Source organism: Gopherus evgoodei, chromosome 1, assembly GCF_007399415.2.
Source record: "Gopherus evgoodei ecotype Sinaloan lineage chromosome 1, rGopEvg1_v1.p, whole genome shotgun sequence".
Taxonomy (NCBI): domain Eukaryota; kingdom Metazoa; phylum Chordata; order Testudines; family Testudinidae; genus Gopherus; species Gopherus evgoodei.
Genome location: NC_044322.1, coordinates 240,626,123 through 240,647,155, shown reverse-complemented (window position 1 = coordinate 240,647,155; position 21,033 = coordinate 240,626,123). Strand labels below are relative to the sequence as shown.

General features: G+C 48.3%; 1 protein-coding gene across 1 annotated transcript in view; it reads right to left on the bottom strand.

Annotated features, from left to right (window-relative positions):
* The window catches only part of ITPR2 (inositol 1,4,5-trisphosphate receptor type 2), a 374,378-nt gene that overhangs the window by 56,811 nt on the left and 296,534 nt on the right, over positions 1-21,033 (bottom strand). The window contains exons 46-47 of the mRNA XM_030540942.1: positions 13,909-14,016; positions 5,634-5,826 (exon numbers count right to left, since the gene is read on the bottom strand). Of these exons, the coding sequence (XP_030396802.1) occupies positions 5,634-5,826; positions 13,909-14,016 (301 nt within the window). The remainder of the gene's footprint in view (positions 1-5,633; positions 5,827-13,908; positions 14,017-21,033) is intronic.

Sequence of the window (21,033 nt, the reverse complement as noted above, 5' to 3'; positions counted from 1 at the left end):
ACCACATAAATCACAATTTACCTAAGGGAGAGGGGAAGGATCAACCCTGCCAATAAGGTTCTAGGTCTTAGTATTTTACATGCAGTGCTCAGGCTTCCAAGTCCTCCCTCCTAACTAAACAGATTTGTTCTACAGCAACTCCCTGCTTAATGTTGTAGTTATGTTCCTGAAAAATGCTACTTTAAGCAAAACAATGTTAAGCAAATCCAATTTCCCCATAAGAATTAATGTAAATTGGGGGGGGAGGGGGATTAGGTTCCAGGGGGGGGGAAATTCGTCAGACAAAGACTAGAGAGAGAGAGAGAGAGAGAGTGTGTGTGACTGTGTGTGTATTTATCTATATACACACACATATATATATAATCTATATCTACAGATATATACACACACTCTCTCTCTCTCTCTCTCTCTCTGTTTTAAACAAACAATTTAATACTATACACAGCAATGATGATTGTGAAGCTTGGTTAAAGTGGTAGAGTCAGAGGATGGAAGAGGATGGAATATTTCCCAGGGAATGCCTTACTGCTAAATGATGAACTAGCACTTGGCTGAGCCCTCAAGGGTTAACACGTTGTTAATGTAGCCTCACACTCTACAAGGCAGCATGAAAGGACGGAGGGGAGACAGTGACACACATCGTGTGTGTGTGTGTGTGTGTGTGTGTGTGTGTGTGTAAGTGAGAGAGAGATGCACACTGCCCTTTTAAGTACGCTGACCCCACTCCAAGTACACTGCCTTTTTAAGTAGATCAGCAAGTTGAGACAGCAGCTGCTGCCAGCAAGCTCCCTCTGTCCTGAGCCGTGTTCCCTCCCCTTCTCTGTGGAGATGGGGTAAAATAGCGGACCAGGGGGAACACCCTGACGTTAGCACCCCTCCTTCCCCCCTTACTTTGCACAGTAAGCAGGAGATTCCCCAAAGCAGCTCCAAGGCAGAGGGCAGGAGCAGCACATAGCAGTGGGGGGAGGGACAGCTGAACTGCCAGCAATTGATAGCCTGCTGGGCCCAGGGAACTTAGGCAAGCGAGGAGCTGATAGGGGGCTGCCGGTCCACCTGGTTCCAAGCCCCCACCAACTACCTCCAACAGGCTGCTCTTCCTGAAAGCAGTGGACAAAGCAGGTGGCTGCCAAACAACATTATGAGGGAGCATTGCTCAACTTTAAACGAGCATGTTCCCTAATCGATCAGCAACGTAGCAACGTAACAACAAAACAACGTTAACCAGGATGACTAAGTGAGCAGTTACCGTATTTTGGTAATAGTGCCTAGAGGGCCTATCTGAAGCCAAGGCTCCACTGTGCTACAGGGCTGTACAAACACAGTCAGAGCATGCCTACACTGCAATTAAACATCTGCTGCTGGCCTGTGCCAGCAGACTCAGGGTTTGGTTACACTTGCAGGTGTGCAGCGCTAGGAGTTAAAGCTGTCTTCGTACAGCTGCATAGGGAAAGCGCTGCAGTGTGGCCACACTGACAGCTACCAGCGCTGCAGTGTGGCCACATTGCAGCTTTTGCAGCGCTGTTGGGAGTGGTGCATTATGGGCAGCTATTTCAGCGTTCAAGAGGCTGCAATGTGCTTTTCAAAAGAGGGGGGTGGGGTGGAGTGTGACAGGGAGCGTGGGGGAGAGAGAGAGAGAGTGGATTTTTGGAGCTGACACTTTGTCAGCTCCCTGCCTTGCAAGTTCCGACCCCTTTCCCCATCCCTCTCTCATTCACTAAATGCAAATAGCCGCCTTTGTTTTTTCCTCACAGACCAGATAAGCAGCTGCTCCAAAACAGACCCCCCCCGCCTCCCTCGGGGCTGCTTCTCTTCTCAAGCAAACACTAGCTGTGGACATTCATCCCCCTGCCTGCCTCTGCTCAAGCAAACAGTAATTGTGTTTGTTTTTTAGATAAGCAGCTCTGGGAGCCCCGAGTTCACAACAAAACAAAGAGGCATCACAACAAAACAAAGTGTGTTCTCTTTACTTAAAAGCATTATGGGAAGGTTCTGGAGGTCAGTTACAGCGTAGTAAGATTAATCATTGTTTACACTGGCACCCCAGGGCTGCAAGAGCAGCACTGTTCTCTTTATTCCTCTCGTCGAGGTGAAGTACAACCAGCGCTGTAGCCAAGGAGATACAGCGCTGTATGTGCCTTGCCAGTGTGGACGGGGAGTAAGTTACAGCGCTGTAAAGCCACCACCAGCACTGTAACTCTCAAGTGTAGCCAAGCCCTTAAGCTTACAGGGTTCCGGCTAAGGGGCTATTTAATTGCAAAGTAGATGATATTTGGGCTCAGGCTTGAGCTCTAGGACCCCATGAAGTGAGTGTTGGACAGGGCTGGATTAACTTTTTGTGGGCCCCCCGTGGAATGATTGTAAAAGGGGCTGGGGGCAAAAGCACAGTGGGGCAGGAGTTAGGGTTGGTCCCTGGAGCAAAGGGGCAGGGGTAAACTGCAAGCGCAGCAGGGCTGGGGAGGGAGTAAACAGGATCTCCCCCCACAGAGTGGGTACTTACCTGGTTCTGGGTGGGCTAGGGAGTGGAGAGGAGCTAGTGGGCAGGGCCATGTCTGCTGTACTGCCCAGGTAGGTTGGAGACTGTGGGGATCAGCTGACACCGTATCCCCAGCCCACGTGACGTGACCCAGTGGTGGATTTAGAGTTAGTGGGGCTCTCCGGCCCTGTGCTCAGCTTCATTTTTGGGCCCCTCCTTGGGACCCAGCCAAGAAAAAGAACATTCTCTCTTATCTCACCCCACCTCTGTTTTTCATTCTTTTTTCCTTTATCCTCCTCCTATAAGTAATAGCAAGTAAATGAAAATAAAGTGAGGTACCTTGATTGTTCTTGAGTCTAACTTATTTTTCCACAGACCACTTGAAAATCATGGAGGATCTCAATGGACCACTTAATGATCTTTCCAAATATTGTTCGTACCATTAGTTAACTGTGTAAAGTGCTTTGCATAAGAGCGCTTTATTAAAAAAAATGTAAAAAATGTTGGGGTGCAGGGTCTGGCCAGGAGCTACGGTGAGGGAGGGGGCTCAGGGTTGGGGAAGGAGGTTGGGGTGTGGAGCACTTACCTGGGACAGCTCCTGTTTGGTGCGAGGGGTGCAGATGGGAATGGGGAGTGGGTGAAGGAGCTCCTGTTTGGTGCTCAGAGTGGGGTGGGGATGTGTGTGGGGGTGCAGGAGTCAGGACATGGGTGTGAGGGGCTGGGTATGTGTGGGGGTACACGGCAGGGGACTGAGGAGGTGTGAGGGGGTGCAGGAGTCAGGGCAAGGGGCTGAGTGTGTGTGAGGAGGGTGCAGGGGTCAGGGCAGGGGGCTGGAGGTGTGGGCTGGGGTTGTGAGGGTGCTCATGGTAGTGGACTGGAGGGAAGGTATGCCCTGCCCCTTCTCCTCCTGCTCCCCTGAGCGGCAAGCATGCTGAGGCTCCGCTCTTCCCCCTCCCTACTGCCTGCAAACAGCTAATCAGCAGCAGGGAGATAGGGAGGGGAGGGAACCTAGCACCCTCTGGAGAAGAGGCCAGGCAGAGTCTGCTCTGTTGCAGCAGGAGCTGGCAGCATCAAGCTTCTGCCCCCACAGGAGAGAGATGGGAGAGGGGGCCAGAGAAGAGTGGGTGGGCCAGGGCCCCTTTGGACTGTGGGCCTGGCGCCATAGTAAATCCGGTACTGGTTGGAATCATCTTAATATATGGTATTTTAAAAAAATCTCTAAAACATGGAATTTAACCATTTGAAGATTACATATTTCTCAGGAAATTACGAAGACTCCGAGAGTGCTCTGAATTTCCTGTGCACATGAAAAAGACACCCTTGACCTTCCGGGATCTTTCTGCCAGCTGTAGGGCTTCACTTGCTATCATACTGTTGAAAGTGACTAAGAACATAGCTGACTCCTCAAAACTCCTCAAACTGGAGCTTTTTGTCTCAGAGTAAGGTTGGCTTTAATTACCCACAATTAGAGTCAGCTCAGACTAAACATTAAGATTTCACTTGTGGTAAAATTAGGCTGTTTACTTCTGGGTTTTAAGGATCTGGAGCCTTTGCATGAGGCATCCTCTCATTTCAAGCCATTCAGCATTGTACGATAACACAGCAACTCAGACACTGCGGTAAAGATTAAATAGCACTTGAATGTATATTGCATTTTCAAACAAAATAATAGGAAGGCTTGTTAAGCATTCCACAGATGAAAGGAAATGTGGGAATTTCTGGTTTGGATAAAACAAAACCTAATTTATGCTTGCTTAGCATTACAGAGATCAAATCCAAGACTGCACTCTCTCAGACAGCGGTTGGGGGCTTGTGTTTGTTTGTTGGTGTTTCTTTTAACTGTGATCCCAGTCCTACTTTGTGAGCAGAATTATTTTGAAATAGAAACTACAGCCTGGGAATTAAATTCACAAAAACTACAACAAAAACTACAACCCAACATCATGTTTTTAGTGGTGGTGGTAAACGCTTCAAATTAATTCATTCCACTCTGGCGAGCCAAATCCTCCCGCAGTTCTGCCCAAATCTGGTAATCTTCACTTCCTTTCTAATCAGTTGAGTAATGTTGCTGTGAACTGTTCAAGAGCTGCTGTATTCTACCTCTGAGGCTTCTGCATTTTAATGGTGGGTGAAGAGATCCTTTGATATCTATAGCTACATCCCACTTCCTTATCAGGAGTGTTGTGAAGCTTACTTGGTGAAAAGGCTGGCTTTAGCCTGGGAGGTGGACAGGGCTGCCATCTGCCACCTCCTGAGATGCTAGAAGCAACTTCACTCCTACGGGAGGTCAGATGGTAGCATCACTTCTGCCTCCCCGGTGAATTCCATCCTGGTGGAGCAGCTCTAAGTTCTATGTGGGGTTTCTGGGAGAGACACCCATGGAACCAGCCAGCTTACCCTTTGTGTTCTAGCTATGTCTCTTCTGAAACTAGCGCCACCCACTTTTTTGCCTGTGCCAGCTGGAGCTGTGCCCTCCAGTGGAATGGGAGTTGTAAACAGTTTGAGTAGGTATGTCCCCTTGGCCACCAAGGAGTCACAGACCGAGTTCTGCTGGGAATTAATCCAGCTGGATTTCTGTAAAGTGCTTTAAAAGATGCTGGGATGCAAAGTACTATTACTAAGAAAACATTATCCAGAAATAGTAAATAATGACTCAGTGCAAAGAGGTCTGGTATAAAAACTGGCAGGACTCCACTAACTTCATGGGAGCCACACTGTTTTACACCAGCTGAGGATCTGGCCCAAGGTGAAAGATGTTTTCAGTGAATTGTATTCAAAAGTATAAGTATACAGCTACACATGTTCTTAAACATTAGGGGCCAACATTCCATCTGGTATAATTGGGTGCAACGCTACTGCTTTCAGTGGAGTTACACCCATTTAGTCCACCACTCAATTATGGTCTCAAGAGCTCAGATGATGATTTTTTTAGTCACTTTTCCATATTATTTATTCTTTGTGCATGTCTCTCTCTCTCTGTCGCAGGTGGCACATCTCCAGTGACTTGCAATCTTGGGCTTGGAAAATGTTTTCTTGTAATATCAAAGGGATTGGAAACAAATAAAAATGAAAATGTTAAATACTTGCTTGGTGATTTACAGGTTTTAAATACAATTAGACAACCTGAACCTAAATCCTTGAAACTATAGACAGTACTTACTCCTAATTTTCTTCTGCCATTTCATTTCATTGTACAGATCTTCTGTCTGTTGGAAAAAGTCATTCACTTTGCTCCCTTGTTCATCTCTCTCAGTTGTATTAAATACACGACTTTTGGATTCTCGAGTGAGGAATTCACAGATATTGGGGACAGGGAAGACTATTTGTTCCATGGTTCTGTCATGACGGACAATCTGTAAATATAAATATATGTGTCTTTCATGATCAGAGACTTCTCAATCATACTGTGATTCCCTTCTGACTCAGAGCTTGCTTTTATTTACAAACTGGTGTTAATGTAATTGAAATTTTTAAAATTAGTTCAAGACACTACATTAAAATACACTTATGTAAGTAATTTATAGTAAAATTGTCTTTGCCTTCAGAAACCTGCCTTAAAATAAGGTTATACAGGTGTGCCTCAAAATAAAAAATCTAGATCCAAGTATCCCCAATCTTTGAGGACGTTCCAAATCTGAGTCCTACAAACTGCCCCCATATTTATAATAAGCTAAAGCAAAACTCAACATCCAAACTTTCTCAGACTTTAAAGGGCTTAGCATTTGGATCAAGAACTTAATTTTGTAGCTTAAGCCCATCTCTATGAGGTTGTAAATAATGAAAGAGGCTATGCGAAAGGAGCACCTTGTTACTCAGATATAGTGCCAATTCCCACCTGCCTTTATCTGTTTACTTGACAAAACTCAAGATATTGCTACTATTAGCCCTTCAGAACCAACAGAGAGCGAGCTGGATTCCATTCCATTAAAACTGTTTGCTGAATCTGACTGTGGAGTCTGTATTACTGGTGAAGTAGTAATAGGTGGAAAACACGCATTGGAGCTCAGATCCCAGGTTCTCTGTAGTGCTCTGTAGCGAGGCGCCCTGGCTCCCAGCTGCCCCAGAGAAGGCCGAGCCACTGCAGCCGCCAACGTGGGTGGAGCCACCGCCGCCCGTTCCCACCCCTTGGAAGTCAAGGGGCAGGACAGGAAGTATAAAAGCCCAGCCCTGGCGCTCACTTGGAGGCCGGTCGCCGAAAAGAACAGACGCGGGTGGCCGAGCTCTCCTCCGGCCTGAGCTTCCCCGTGCCCGATATCCTGAGGAGCTGCCTGAGCCTCCCCGTGCCCGGTATCCTGAGGAACCCCTGGTCTGGGACCCACTGGAAGACGCCGGCGAGACACAGGCACCCAGAGAGGGGGAGGTCGGAAGTGGCCCGGAAGTAGCCGACCCTGGTTTGGCTCCCGGAGAGCCTGAACCAATGTCAGTGTGTTGTGGCCAGGATCCCCACTGATAGCAGCAAGTCTTGGCTGCTGCTAGGGCCCCAGGCTGGAACGCAGTGGAGTGGGAGGGCCTGCGTCCCCCCTGCCACCCTTCCAAGAGTGGCAGACTCCCCCTCTCGCTGGCCTGAGCAGGCCTTTCTACTGGTCTTATAGACTATTTGTTTGCTCAGCCCCTACTGAAGGGCCTGAGCTCTGAATTGCTTATTGCCCCACCCTGACCCAGGGCCCGGGCTTATAGAGACTATTTGTCTGCTCAACCCCTGCTGAAGGGCCTGGACCCTGACCTATCTGCCGTCGGTAGTGAGGCACCCTGGCGCCTACCTGCACCTGAGAGGGCCGAGCCCCAGCGCCAGACGTCTACACGTGGTGCCTTCTCTGAGGAGTTCCGCCTAGGATGTGGGAGCGACTCCAGCGAGAAGGGGGTTGGGGGAGAGAGGGTCCCCTTCCGGGAGATGGACCTGTCACAGCTCCTTGCCCTCATGACCGAGAATCAAGAGCGACAGCAGGCGGCCCAGTCGCGGCACCAGCAAGAACAGCAGGCTGCCCACCTCCAATAGCAACAGCAACTGGTCGAGCAGCTGGGAACCCAGCAGCACCAACTGCTCCAAGAGCTGATTACCCAACATCAGGAGTTCCAAAGCCAATGCATCCGGCAGCTCGTGGCGGCTCAGTCCTCCCCAGAGCAGCCCCCGCCGGGGGACACGGATGGGGCCCCGCAGCCCAGTCCTCTGATCCGGCTGACGAAGATGGGCCCCAGCGATGACTCCGAAGCCTTCCTTGTCACGTTCGAGTGAGTGGTGGTTGTCGCAGGGTGGGCCCACGACCAGTGGGCTGCCACCCTCACCCCATACCTGACAGGGACCACTCAGGCGGTCTATCGAGGCCTGTCTGTGGAGACAGCCCAGGATTACGACTGGTGAAGGCTGCGGTCCTAGATGCCCTAGATGTGAGTCCGGAAACGTTCCAACAGCGATTTAGAAGCCTGGCCTATCCAAGCGGGGCCCAGCCCTGTATGGTGGCCCAGGAACTCTGCGAGACCTGCAAGTGCTGGTTGCAGCCAGAACGCCGAACGGCGGAGGAGATAACGGAGCAAGTGGTGCTTGAACAATTCACCCACATCCTTCCCTCGCGGGGAAGGGCCTGGGTCCTCCGCCATCGGCCTGCGACCCTGGCCGCCACCGTTTCACTGATGGAGGACTTCCTCATGGCTAAAGTACTGGTGGGCCCGGCGGGTCGGGCGACCCCACCAGGGGCAGAGCACCCTAGCTCCGAGAAGAAGACGACGCTCGCCTGGGCTGACGGACGAGTCGCATATCGGGGGGTGGAGGCCCAGACCCGTACCACGACAGCCCCTGAGCGACCCGCTCGGACCCCGACTCCAACGGCACGGAGGAGCCCCCAGAACTCTCCAGGGGACAACCCCGGGGCCCGGCCGCGGTCCGGACGAACGGACCTGGGGCCCTGCTTTTCCTGCGGGGAGTGTGGCCATCTACAGCAGGACTGCCCCCGACTCGAGTGCACCTTTGGCCAGGTCTGTTCAGGGGAAGCCCGTGCCCGTTGATCCCAGACCACCAAGAACACTGTGCCCGTGATGGTTGAGGGATACCCGACAACAGTCCTCCTCGACTCGGGCTGTGGACAGACGTTGATCTGGAAATGCTTGGGTCCACCGGTTGATACCCGTATGGGAAAAATGCGGCTACAATGCACCCACGGGGACATCTGACCTTACCCCAGCACCCGCACCCAACTGACAGTTGACGGGGTCACCCGCTCGATGGTGGTGGGGCTGGCCCTGCGGCTGGCATATCCAGTGATCCTGGGCCGGGACTGGCCCGAGTTTCCCGCAGTTCTACGCCGCCACACCGGGGAGGGCCCGGAGCCCATGCCAGCCTTGGAAGGGGAGACCCCAGAAGCTGAGGAAGACGAGCCGGAAGCACTCGACCTCGCCGACCGGCCAGGAGGGTTGGAGGACATCTCCCCGGGAGCGGTGGAGGATCCCTCGGCCCCCACGGATTTTTGCCGAGACCAAAGGGCCGACTCTACACTCAAGCAGGCATACGAACAACTGGCCACCGTGGATGGAACCATCCTCAATCCCGACCAGGCGGAGCAGTGACCGCATTTTGAGCTGAGACGAGAACGCCTGTATCGGGTCGAGAGGGACCCACACACCGGGGAGCCCCAGACCCAGCTCCTCATGCCCCGATGTGATCGGCGGGCGGTCTTGAAGCTGGCCCACGATGTCCCGACAGCCGGACACCTGGACCACGAAAAGACCCTGGCCCGCATACTGAGGCGCTTCTTTTGGCCGGGTATACAGCAGGAAGTAAAACGCTACTGCAACTCCTGCCCCTAGTGCCAGCTGGCCGCCCCAGCAAGAACTCCCAAGGCGCCCGAAGGGCCCGTGCCCATAATTGAGACCCCTTTCAAGCGCGTGGCTATGGATCTAGTAGGGCCTCTCCCCAAGAGCATTGCAGGGTTTCAGTACATCCTGGTTATGCTGGGCTATGCCACCCGATTCCCCGAGGCGATTCCCCTGAGAAACATGACAGCCAGCACTATCACAAGCGAGGTGGTGAAGATCTTCGCCCGCGTCGGCCTGCCCTGGGAGATCCTCACAGACCAGGAGACCAATTTTACCTCGTGATTACTATGCCAAGTGAGTGACCTCCTGGGGATCAAGCAGCTGCGGATGTCGGTATATCACCCACAGACCGACGGATTGGTCGAAAGGTTCAATCAGACCCTAAAGGACATGCTGTGCAGATTCCCCTAGCAGGATCTCCGCTGATGGGACCAGCTACCCCCACCCTTGCTTTTAGCGGTATGAGAGGTCCCCCAAGCGTTGACCAAATTTTCGCCCTTTGAACCGCTGTACGGCCGCTGGCCCCGGGACCTCTTGGACCTAATGCGGGAAACCTGGGAGCAAACCTCATCCCCTGCCCAGGGCCTTTTGAAGTACGTGATCCAGCTGCAGGAGCATCTTAGGCAGGCGGGGGCCCTGGCCTGAGAGAATTTGAAAGCCGCCCAAGAAACACAGGCCCAAGAAACACAGACCTGCGACTTTCTACCCGGGGACCAGGTCCTTCTCTTTCTTCCCTCCAACGAGTCCAAGCTCCTGGCTCAGTGGCAAGGACTGTATGAGATAGTGACAAAAGTAGGCCCAGCCACCTATGAGATCAACCAGCCCGACCGGCGAAAGAAGCTACAGCGATACCACATTAACCTTCTCAAGCCCTGGTGGGAACGAGAAGTTCTTTTGATTAACCGCTACCCACCAGAGCTTGAGCTAGGACCCCAGATAACCTGCACCGAAGACCCAGAGGGGCCCCATCTTGGAGAGACACTGACGGAGGCACAACTTAAGCAAACCTGGTGCCTCCTACAAGCATTCTCCCGCACTTTCACGGCCCAACTGGGATACACCACCCTGGTGCACCATAGGATTCAGACTGGAGTGGTGGTCCGGGGCGTGACCCGGCCTCCGCCCTATCATAGGAGACATATCGTTGATGAGGAGGTATGAAATACATTAGACTTGGGGGTGATTGAACCCTCACGGAGTGAATGGTGTAGCCCTGTGGTGCTGGTCCCGAAGCCCGATGGCTCTCAACAATTCTGCATTGACTTCAGGCGCATCAATGCCCTCTCCAAATTCGATGCATACCCCATGCCCCGGATAGACAAGCTGTGGGCCCAGCTAGGGGAGGCCAGTTATATCATCACCCTGGATTTAAGTAAGGGCTACTGGCAGATCCCCCTTGATACATCTTCCAGAGAGAAGACGGCCTTCGCCACCCCTACGGGCCTCTATCAATTTACCTGGCTGCCCTTCGGCCTCCATGGGGCCCCGGCTACGTTCCAGCGCCTGATAGACTGCCTCCTCCGACCACGTCAGGCTACACAACGGCCTATCTGGATAACGTGGTCATCTACAGCTGCCACTAGGAGAGCCACTTAAGAGTGGGTCGCAGCCGTACTGAGGTCCCTGAGGGTGGCTGGGTTAACGGCCAACCTGAAGAAGTGCCCCATCGGTTGGCAAGAAACCACCTACCTGGAGTACACCATTGGAAATGGACAGGTGAAACCCCTCGTGGGCAAGGTTCAGGCCGTTGCAGCATGTCCCCCACCAGCCATGAAACGCCAAGTCCGTCAGTTCTTGGGGCTGGAAGGGTATTATCGACGGTTCATTCCCCAGTTCGCAGCGATCGCCGCTCCTTTGATGGGGCTCCTAACCAAGGACAGCCCACGACAAGTGAAATGGACCCCCGAGTGTGACAAGGCCTTTCAAACGCTTATGGCAAGCCTCAGCCGTAAGCCCGTCCTGTATAGCTCCGATTTTGACTGGCTGTTCATTCCACAGACGTACGCCTCGGAGGTGGGGCTTGGGGCTGTCCTCTCCCAAGAGGTGGATGGGGAAGAGCATCCGGTCCTCTACATCAACTGGAAGCTGTTTCCCCGAGAGGAAAATTATGTGGTGGTTGAAAAGGAAGCTCTCGCGGCGAAATGGGCTTGCGACGCCCTGCGGTACTACCTCCTTTGGGCCCCGTTCACCTTGGTCACCAACCATGCCGCCCTCCAGTGGTTGGCACACATGAAGGACCATAACATGCGGCTGCAGAGGTAGTACCTGGCGCTGCAGCCCTATGCCTTCACCGTTCACCATAGGGCCAGGAAGGATCACGCGAACGCGGACTTCCTTTCCTACCTGGGGGGTATGGAAGGGTCTGGTCCCGCTGCACAGGGGCCAGCCTTGAGGGGAGGAACGTGTAGCGAGGAGCCCTGGCTCCCAGCTGCCCCTGAGAGGGCCGAGCCACTGCAGCCGCCAATGTGGGCGGAGCCACCGCCACCCGTTCCTGCCCCTCAGAAGTCAAGGGGTGGGACAGCCCCGGCACTCACTTGGAGGCCGGTCACCAAAGAGAGCAGATGCGGGCCTTGTGCCTGGTATCCTGAGGAGCTGCCTGAGCCTCCCCGTGCCCGGTATCCTGAGGAACCCCTGGTCTGGGACCCACCGGAAGACGCCGGCGAGACACAGGCACCCAGAGAGGGGGAGGTCGGAAGTGGCCCGGAAGTAGCCGACCCTGGTTTGGCTCCCGGAGAGCCTGAACCAATGTCAGTGTGTTGTGGCCAGGATCCCCACTGACAGCAGCGAGTCTTGGCCGCTGCTAGGGCCCCGGGCTGGAACGCAGTGGAGTGGGAGGGCCTGCGTCCCCCCTGCCACCCTTCCAAAAGTGGCAGACTCCCCCTCTCGCTGGCCTGAGCAGGCCTTTCTAGTGGGCTTATAGACTATTTGTTTGCTCAACCCCTGCTGAAGGGTCTGAGCTCTGAACTGCTTATTGCCCCGCCCTGACCCAGGGCCTGGGCTTATAGAGACTATTTGTCTGCTCAACTCCTGCTGAAGGGCCTGGACCCTGACCTATCTACCGTCGGTAGCGAGGCGCCCTGGTGCCCAGCTGCACCTGAGAGGGCCAAGCCCCAACACTGGACGTCTACATGCTCACTATCACAGAATCATCGTTTGACTTACCAATTGAACAAACTGGGTATGGTGAGCTGAGAGAATATACATCCGGAACTCCACAATTGGCCCAGCTCTGGCAAACCTCTCTTTTATTTCAACAGAAGCAGTGTGGGGCTCAGAGTCATTTATATCCTCACTTTCAGGAAGCCCCCAAAGCTGTGGCTGTTTTGCAAAAAATTGCCTTATTGCTCCCTTCTGAAATGGTTTTATATTTAAGAGCACTATATTTATGTATGTTCACCTCAAAGATAGCAAAACTGTGTGTGTGTGTGTGTGTGTGTGTGTGTGTGTGTGTGTGTGTGTGTGTGTGTGTGTGTGTGTGTGTGTGTGTGTGTACTGGCACACAATGAATGTAGTACTGTCTATGGCTGAGCTGGCCCTTTAAGGGAGTACTGGGTGACACCTCACTCATACCTCTCAGTCCCAGGGTCATGTGATGGGGGCCTATGACTAGCAACTAGGCCAGCTGGAGGGATATAAGGGCAGCCTAAGTATAGTCAGGAAAAAGAACCAGAGGAGCAGGAGGGTTGTGAGAGTGATGCGAGACACCTGCAGGAGACCCAAGGTCAGAGAGGACCTGTGAAGGGGCTCTCCACAGGCTTGGCTGATGCTTCCTGCCACAAGGGGCAGAGGCCTGAAGAGGAAGAGGCTTTAGGAAATGCCAAGAACAGGAACTGGGTTTGAGAAGGAGCTAGTGAGCCCAGCAGGAGCTGACAGAACTTTGAAGAGCTGGGGAATGAATTTTATTTTAGATGACATTCAACTGTGATTTTCTTTTAATAAACCAGACCCCAAGAAGGATGTGGTTTGACATGAGAGTCTACATGCAATTACTCACCCTTAATCAACTAGATTTGCATCAGACAGTCATAGTTTCTAAATGACAGCCCTGCGCACCTCGCAGGCACGTCCCCTTAAATCTGCCACCTTTGAACTCTACACCTTCTACTACTGTCAAAGTCGTGAAATGTTTTTCCGTCCAACAGGTGAATGCTGTTTACAATATGGAAAGGAGGTGATGAACCAGACTCACCTTATTCTGTTAGGCAAAGACTGCACAAAATCTTCACGACGTTTCAAAAACTTCTTTTTAACCACAGCCAAAATTCTCATTTGATCCATAAATCTCCTTAGCTTGAAAAGCAGGGTTTATGTGACTGACGTGCTACTACTCTTGTCTCTAAGACATTGCTGTTGTCCCCAGTCATTATTCCCATAACAAGAAATGTTCTGTATCCCACAGGGGAGTGACTGTAGGACAATTGTTTGAAATACATTAAGACAATTTTAAAGAATATCCAGGCCTTTTTTCCCTTCCCCAGTATGATATTACTCAGCTTCTTCCCTTTCAAAATAAACTACCCTATTTAAATGTGTTTTGTTCTTCAGGAGAAATCGAAAGGAGAAGCTCTAGTAGGAAGCAAACTGGCCTCAGACCACAATAGTTTCCCTTTTGGTGAGCAATTCTTTACCTCAATTTGTGCTGTGTGATTGGCATAGTACTTCAAGGCTTCATCTCCTTCATCTGGATCAGACCCTGGCTTCAGCATCTGCTGCAATGTTTTATTGTGGCGAGCCAACTAGAAAAAGAACACATCTGATTTATTTCCTGTTCTCTGGTTTACTATCTCCACCCTCCAAACATGCCCCAATGGGCCTCCTTCTGTAAATAATAACCCAAATGCCATTTGCTGAGAACCATATAAATAATTTGGTGTTAAAAACCCAGTTTAAATAAGCAAGTCTTCAGCTAAGTTTTATGAATGCCAACTCTGCCAGCAGTCCGTGTCTTTTTGGAGGGCTTTTCAGAGACACCAAAAAGTTAGAACAGCAGCACTGCCCAGTTAAGTTTAGATATAAAATCTGTATATCTTTGACAGTGCTGCTTTTCCAAATTAGGTAATTACATTCTAAATTTCCCCCATGATTTCAAATGGATAAGTTATTCTTCAATATGCTGTTGTGTGGTGCTCATGGTCCTGTTAAATAACTGATGTTTTCCTACCCCTGAGACAGCTGCATCTCCATGTTGGGCAAAATGACTCATATTGTATATATTCAATAAAGTACTTTAGGTCTTGTTAGATGTTTAAAGGGCTTCTTAAATGCCAACTTTTTTTGTTGTTATTAAGACACAACAGCAAATAGACTCATGAAGTTACAGTACAAGTCCTTACCTTAATGAGAAACTTGAACCTAATTTTAAAAACTGATGAGCTGCTATGGAAGATGGCAAATAGCTCTTTTGTAGCACTTTTCATCAATAGATCTCAAAGCGCTTTACAAAGGAGGTATCATTAGCCCTATTGGACTGATGGGGAAACCAAGATACAGGGAGGTGAAATGACTTGCCAAAGATCATCCAGCAGGACAGCAGCAGATCTGGGAAAAGAACCCAGATCACCTGAGTCCAAGTCCAGTGCTCTACTAAGCCACAAAAAAGTGGGCTTAGTATAAGAGCTAAACCTACCCCCCGAAAGTGACCAATGTAACAAGGCTGTAAACTAGCGATGATCATTGCAGATCATGCTCATTACATGATCATGTAGTTTGGAACTCTAAGCGCCAACGCTATGAGATTGTTAATTTATTTAGATTTTATAGCCCAAAGAGGGGCAATAATCCATTCTAGCACTAACACAGGTGTGAACAAATGTTACACTATCTGTGTCTGAAAAGGACAGCTTATTGCTAGGCTATTAGGATATTTGCAACCCTTATCCCTCCATTTTTTATCTAATAACAACTCATATGTATGCAATTTATCCAGTACATTGAGATTGCCAAGAACCAGTGGACAAATTGAATTTAGTCTTAATCTGGGAACGTACTTACAAAGTAAAAATGACAAATATTAAATGATGCATCAGAAAATAAGAGAAAGCAAAAAAACAAACAAAAACCCAACCAGAAAAACATATTTCCTCTGACTTTGTAGTTGAATAAAATGCTGTTCTGACCCAAGGTTGGTGCTTTGGAATTTCTACACTGGACCAGCTCACTGGTCCATCTAGTCCAGTACCCTGTCTCTGAAAACAGTCAGAAGCAGATTTTTCAGAGGAAGATGCAAGAAACTACACAGCAGACAATTATGGAGTAACCTGCCAATAGGGAAAATTTCTTCCTCATTCGTCAATCAGTAGTTGTTTTATGCCATGAAGCAGAAGGGTTTAGATCCCTTATGCATTTGTTTTTTTATCCTAATACAACTATGGATATTCTCATTATTCATAGTTTTATCATAGATTTTAAGGCCAGAAGGGACCACTGTGATAATGTAGACTGACCTCCTGCATAACAGCCATAAAACCTCATCCAGTAATTTCTAGAGCAAGCCCGTATTTGCTGTTTGAGCAATAGTGTATCTTTTAGAAAGCTATTCAGTCTTGATTTAAAGACTTCAAGTAAAGGAGAATCCACCATATTCCCAAGTATGTTTCAAAACTTCCTATGCGCAATAAGATCTGGCCTCAATGATATATTGTGGAAATGAGCTCAATAGGCTATCTAAGCACTGTTTCTTTTTCAAAAAACACCCTTTAATCCTTTGCCTTTCAGTTTCATATTCCCTGGTTCCTTTATTATGAGAAGGCAAGTAGGAGCTCCCAATTCACCTTCTCTACACAAGGGGTTCTCAAACTGGAGATCAGGACCCCTCAGGGGGTCACAAGGTTAGTACATGGGGCGTTGCAAGCTGTCAGTCTCACCTCAAACCCCACTTTACCTCCAGCATTTGTAATGGTGTTAAATATATTAAAAAGTGTTTTTAATTTATAAGGGGGTGGGGGGTTGCACTCAAGAGGCTTGCTGTGTGAAAGGGCCACCAGTACAAAAAAGTTTGAGAACCACTGCTCCACACCATTTATCATGCTGTATATATCAGTATATTGTCCTCTCGTCTCCTTTTCAAATAAAAAGGAAGAAAAAATACTCTCTCCTCATGTGTCTGTCTGATTAAATAATTTTTTATTTCCCATCTCCAATGGCCCTCTATTTTGGCTGTATCTTTAATTTGGGACAGAATGAATACAACTAAAGAGAGAACTGCTTTGGGTGATGAATTATTACCAATTTTTCAACTTGCCATAATACAGAAAAACTTTGCCTCTATATTGACCATTTTCCTCCACTGTTAACCATTAAGAATTTCTTCTCTATAACAGAAAAAAAGTTGGAAATTGGTTTACAATTTCTTATGACTGGAAGTCCAAGTTTTAAAAATGATGTTACTTTGCAGCAAGATGTTAGTACTAACCATCTATAAATTCACAAATGTCCATCAACATAATGAAAAGCTTCACTTTTAAATGTATTATAACTTGCACTGCCCACAGTATAGGAAATGTTTCATACCAACCATATGAATTTTCAGAATATAGCACTTCCCTTTTATTATAGATGCGTTTTAAACTTTTCACCTTTTACTGTAAACATATCCCATGATATGTATCAATAACTGAAGCTCAGATCAACCATAAAAAGAACAGGAATACTTGTGGCACCTTAGAGACTAACAGTTTTATTTCAGCATGAGCTTTCGTAAGCTACAGCTCACTTCTTCGGATGCATAGAATGGAATACACAGGCAGGAGATATTTATACATACAGAGAACATGAAAAGGTGGAAGTATGCATACCAATGGGAAGAGTCTAATCCACTGAGATGAGCTATCATCAGCAGGAGGAAAAAAAAACAAACTTTTGAAGTGATAATTAAGATGACCCATAGAAGGTGTGAGGAAAACTTAACATAGGGAAATAGATTCAATTAGTGTAATGACCCAACCATTCCCAGTCTCTGTTTAGGCCTGAGTTAATTGTATCTAATTTGCATATTAGAGTTCAGCAGTCTCTCCACCTACTACAGGACAGGCCCAACAAAGAAAATAACAGAACGCCACTAGCCATCACCTACAGCCCCCAACTAAAACCTCTCCAGCGCATCATCAAAGATCTACAACCTATCCTTAAAGATGATCCCTCACTCTCACAGATCTTGGGAGACAGGCCAGTCCTCGCTTACAGACAGCCTCCCAACCTGAAGCAAAATACTCACCAGCAACCGCACACCATACAACATAAACACTAACCCAGGAACCTATCCTTGCAACAAAGCCCGATGCCAGCTCTGTCCATATATCTATTCAAGTGACACCATCACAGGACCTAATCACATCAGCCACACCATCAGGGGCTCGTTCACCTGCACATCTACCAACGTGATATATGCCATCATGTGCCAGCCATGCCCCTCTGCCATGTACATTGGCTAACCGGACAGTCTCTATGCAAAAGAATAAATGGACACAAATCTGACATCAGGAATCATAATATTCAAAAACCAGTGGGAGAACACTTCAACCTCTCTAACCACTCAGTGACAGACTAGAAGGTGGCAATTTTGCAACAAAAAAACTTCAAAAACAGACTCCAGAGAGAGACTGCTGAACTCGAATTAATATGCCAATTAGATATAATTAACTCAGGCCTAAACAAAGACTGGGAACGGTTAGGTCATTACACTAACTGAATCTATTTCCCTATGTTAAGTTCTCCTCACACCTTCTATGGGTCATCTTAATTATCACTTCAAAAGTTTTTTTTTTTCCTCCTGCTGATGATAGCTCATCTCAATTGATTAGACTCTTCCTGTTGGTATGCATACTTCCACCTTTTCATGTTCTCTGTATGTATAAATATCTCCTGTCTGTGTGTTCCGTTCTATGCATCCGAAGAAGTGAGCTGTATCTCACGAAAGCTCATGCTGAAATAAATTTGTTAGTCTCTAAAGTGCCACAAGTACTCCTGTTCTTTTTGCGGATACAAACTAACACGGCTGCTACTCTGAAACCTGAGATTAATCATAGAATCATTTGGACTAGAAGGAACCTCTATCCCATTTCTTCTGCACTGTGACAGGATTGACTGTTTTATACCCAATCATCCATTCATAGATGGATATCAAGTGTAGCCTTGAATATTTCTAGTGATGGCAATGAGTCACTGTGTCAGGTGAGCAGAAATACTGTGCACAGTAAATATATTAGCAGGTCATTAATGGTTTTGAGAGAAGCACTCTCAGAACTAATTGAAAACCGTTGTATAATTCATTACCAGATCATTGTGCATGTGAAGAACACCCAGGTTCTCTGAAAACTTGGGAAAACAAAGGCTTTGACTACACTTGGTTTAGACTGCAAGCACTTTGGGGCAGGGACTGTCTTTTTCTTCAGTGTTTGTACAACGCCTAACACAATGGAGTCCTGAGCCCTGACTGGAGCGCCTAGGCTTTATACCACCACCACTTGGGATTCAGCAGGCAGTGGGCAGCAACCTTAAAGCTGCAGGAGTGCAAATCTGAGTAGGACTGAAATGAGGGTAAACTCAATTAATATAAATGGTGGCTTTTCTTGTCCACTCATGGGGTTTATACTTGTGCAGCTACACTGTTGCGATGGACTGACTGCTGAATGGGGTACTGACAAAGCCAAAGTTAACATTGGAGAGAGGCAAAATGATCTAAAGAATAGGTTTGGGATTTCAACGATGGTCTGAGTGCTGCTAATAAAGAACATTCTTGAAAGATTGGGAAGTGCTGACACAATTTAAGAAGCCCTGACTGAGAGCAGAAGGAAAGTCATTTTAAAATTGTGCACCGTTGGTCAATGTAACATGTTTTTAGTCACACACAATCTCAATAGTCATAGGATTGTTGTCTGTCTATATCCTTCTGTCTTATCTAGACTGTAAGCTCTTTGGGGGCAGCGGCTGTATTTTTGTTTTGTCTTTGTACAGTGCCTAGTACAATGGGATACTGGCCCATGACTGGGGAGCCTGGGCATTACAATATATATTGTGACAGAACCTGGCCAGTGTGGTACAGGAGTCTGGTAGAGGGCAAATATACTGGTCACTGGATGAGTAGTTTTCTGTTCTCTGAGTGACCAGAGCAGGGGCGGCACTAGAGTAAACAGGAACCTGCTAGAACCAATTAAGGCAGACAGGCTGATTAGATCACCTGCAGCCAATCAAGGCAGGCTAATCAGGGCACCTGGGTTTAAAAAGGAGTTCACTCCAGTCAGGTGAGGAGGAGCCAGAGGAGAGGAAGTGTGTGTGAGGAGCTGGGAGCAAGAGGCACAAGGAGCTGAGAGTGAGAGGGTGTGCTGCTGGAGGACTAAGGAGTACAAGTGTTATCAGACACAAGGAAGAAGGTCCTGTGGTGAGGATAAAGAAGGTGTTTGGAGGAGGCCATGGGGAAGTAGCCCAGGGAGTTGTAGCTGTCATGCAGATGTTACAGGAGGCACTCTAGACAGCTGCAATCCACAGGGCCCTGGGCTGGAACCTGGAGTAGAGGGCGGGCCCAGGTTCCCCCCAAACCTCCCAACTCCTGATCGGACACAGGAGGAGTTGATCCAGGAGGGGAAGATCACTGAGGTGAGCAAATCTGCCAATAAGCGCAGGACCCACCAAGGTAGAGGAGGAACTTTGTCACAAAATATAATTATAAAATGAACACACACATGGTACTGGCAACAACCTGCCAAGGTCCACATTTAAAAGACAGAGACCCAATAGGGGAAGAGAGAATAAAGGCAAGATAGCATAAGTCTCTTACTTTAGCAAACCATAATATTGTCTCTAGCTCTATCTTCATGCCTGTACATTTGTTATGTAAAGAACTTATAGGGCCAGATGTGTAAAGCACTCTATGCCAGCAGCCCCTTGCATCTGTGCAGAGCCTTCTGTAGGATCAAGGCCATAGTAGTAACAGTGATAATGTAGTCACAAATTGATAACTTAAACAAAGAAAATGTGTGTGGTATGGAGTGCTGATACAAAGAACTGGAAATATATTTTAGGGGACAGTCCTGCATTGGCATGTAGAGGGAATGGTCTTTTCCATCTCTAACTTCTGTGATTCTATTATACAGCAAACCAGAGTTTCCAAAGGGTGGAGTACGCCCTCCAGGATTAGCCAATGGTGGTGCATGGGCAGACCTCTCCATTTTTTGCAGGAGGTGCGAGGGGAGGGATGGGGATGCCTAGCAACTGTAGAAGGTGTATGAAAGAAGATGGTTAGACCTTAGCAAGTTGCATGGAAGGACACATTGGTCAATTAGCTTTCAGGACTTTGGAAAACACTGCAGTAAAGTGTCAAAACAAATTTTGTTTTGTTTTACATCAAAATATCGTTGAAGAAAAATGCAGTTATTCTAATGTTATCAAATCAAACATGATTTAAAATCTCTTGAAATTCATACGGTTTATTGAGTTGGGATACCAGATTGTCTTGCGACAGAAAATGTACATTGAAAAATTGTTAGGAAAATTATATTTCAGAAGTAGTTTTTCACCTTCCATTATCTTCATAAAACAAACACCTTCCACACACTGGGAAGCATTGTATGTCAGCTTCTTGTCCTAATTCATTAACCTCCTGGGTCTGCTTGAGAGCACATTCAATTCTCACAGGCATGTGGGGCCTAATACAGCACCCGGTGAAATCAATTGAAAAATGCCAATTGATTTCACTGAGTTTGGATCCATCAGGTTCTAAAGGAGGTTTGGTGAAGTGGGAGGGATCATATAAATAGATG